Raw genomic sequence first — 1686 nt, forward strand, 5'->3', positions numbered from 1 at the left:
GCCTCTCACTGCTGTGGCCTCTCCCGTTGCGGAGCACAGGCTCCGGACGCGCAGGCTCAGCGGCCATGGCTCACGGGCCCAACCACTCCACGGCATGTGGGATCCTCCCAGACCGGGACACGAACCCGCGTTCCCTGCATCGGCAGGCGGACTCTCAACCACTGCACCACCAGGGAAGCCCTGTATCCCATTCTTATACCTACCCAAGGGAGGATCTCAATAGACAGGTTGCACAGAACTCGCAGCAGCCCTGCCCTGGCTCTGGCACATCATTACCTGAGGGCACAATATGTACTAAGGGTTCCACCGAGGGAGATAGTCTGGACTTCTTAGAAGTTATAGGTAAAATATCAGCATTTCTTTTTGGCTGAGTATGTGAAACGTTTCAAGCGTTGTTTGAGTGACTGACTTTCTTTCCCTGCTCGAGGTCCCCACCTGCTTTGCATCTCACCATCGAGCAGACGGCCTGCTGGAAGTTGTTGCTGACCACCACATACAGTAACAGGTTGCCAAAGGTGTTCAGGGCAGCCAGCGGTCTAGAAACGATGTACGCCTCATGGATCTGATTCTCAATGGAGCAGCTGATGGAAAGCAGGCGAGATTCAATCCGAATGACCCTCAAGATATGGAAAGGCAAAAAGCATATATAAAACACGAGGAGCAGCAGAATGGTTAGCCTTCGAGCTTTCTGCTTAAGGCAGCTGTGCGTCTGAGGTCCTTGTGTTAGGGTGTAGATAATCATCGTATAGCAAAGTGTCACGATCACCAAGGGGAGGCAGAAAGTGGTCGCGGTCAAAATTAGATTGTACCATTTGATGGTCGTGAGGTCATCTGAGCTGGTGAGGTCAAGGCAGGCGGATCTGTTGGTCCTGGTGGTTGACGTGATCAGAAAGGTTATGGGCATGACGGCCACCAGTGAAATGATCCACACGACCCCACAGGCCACCACGGCCCATCGAGTTTTATGGATGGAAAAGCAGCTCATCGGGTGAATAATGACAAAGTAGCGGAAGATGCTGAAACAGGTGAGAAAGAGGATGCTGCTATACAGGTTAAAATGGAAGCCGAAGCGGATAAACTTGCACATGAAATCCCCAAAGATCCAGTTTTCTCCGCTGGCGTAGTAATGAATCAGGAAAGGCAGGCTGGTGAGGTACAGCAGGTCCGTGCAGGCCAGGTTCAGCATGATGATGGTGCTGCTTCTCCAGGGCCGCATCTTGAAGATGTATGTGGAAATTGCTACTGCGTTCCCGGGAAAGCCCACCAGGAAGATGATGCTATAAATAACAGGGAGGTAGTGCATCTTGAATGGGATCTTTTCATCAGTGCAGTTTCCAAGAGCAGCTGCATAACTGGGGAAATCAGAAGCATTTGCAACATCATCTAGTGGGTCATCCATGGTTGTCTCCTTTCATTTTGCAAGAAAACAAGAGAGTGCAGTTTGGCGATACGAATCGAGAGAAAGTAACTCGCTGATAAAGGAAAATAGAAAACATTAATGGTAGGGTAATGAAAACAATGATCCACTTTTCAATGAAATTTGCTCTAACAGCCTAAATTTGCCACTCTTTCTCTTTAATCTCCAAAGAGACCCTGAGGAAGAAATTGAATTTCAAGGAAAATGACTGTAAGGCAAGTTACTAAAGACATCTAACAATAATATAAAAGTTAAATACTATGAGAAGT

General features: G+C 48.3%; 1 protein-coding gene across 1 annotated transcript; it reads right to left on the bottom strand.

Moving 5' to 3' along the window:
* Positions 1-385: 385 nt before the first annotated feature.
* Positions 386-1399, bottom strand: OXGR1 (oxoglutarate receptor 1). The gene has a single exon (XM_060079780.1). The coding sequence runs from the start codon at positions 1397-1399 to the stop codon at positions 386-388; it is 1014 nt and encodes a 337-aa protein (XP_059935763.1).
* Positions 1400-1686: the final 287 nt, after the last annotated feature.

This window comes from Mesoplodon densirostris, chromosome 17 (genome assembly GCF_025265405.1).
Source record: "Mesoplodon densirostris isolate mMesDen1 chromosome 17, mMesDen1 primary haplotype, whole genome shotgun sequence".
Classification (NCBI taxonomy): domain Eukaryota; kingdom Metazoa; phylum Chordata; class Mammalia; order Artiodactyla; family Ziphiidae; genus Mesoplodon; species Mesoplodon densirostris.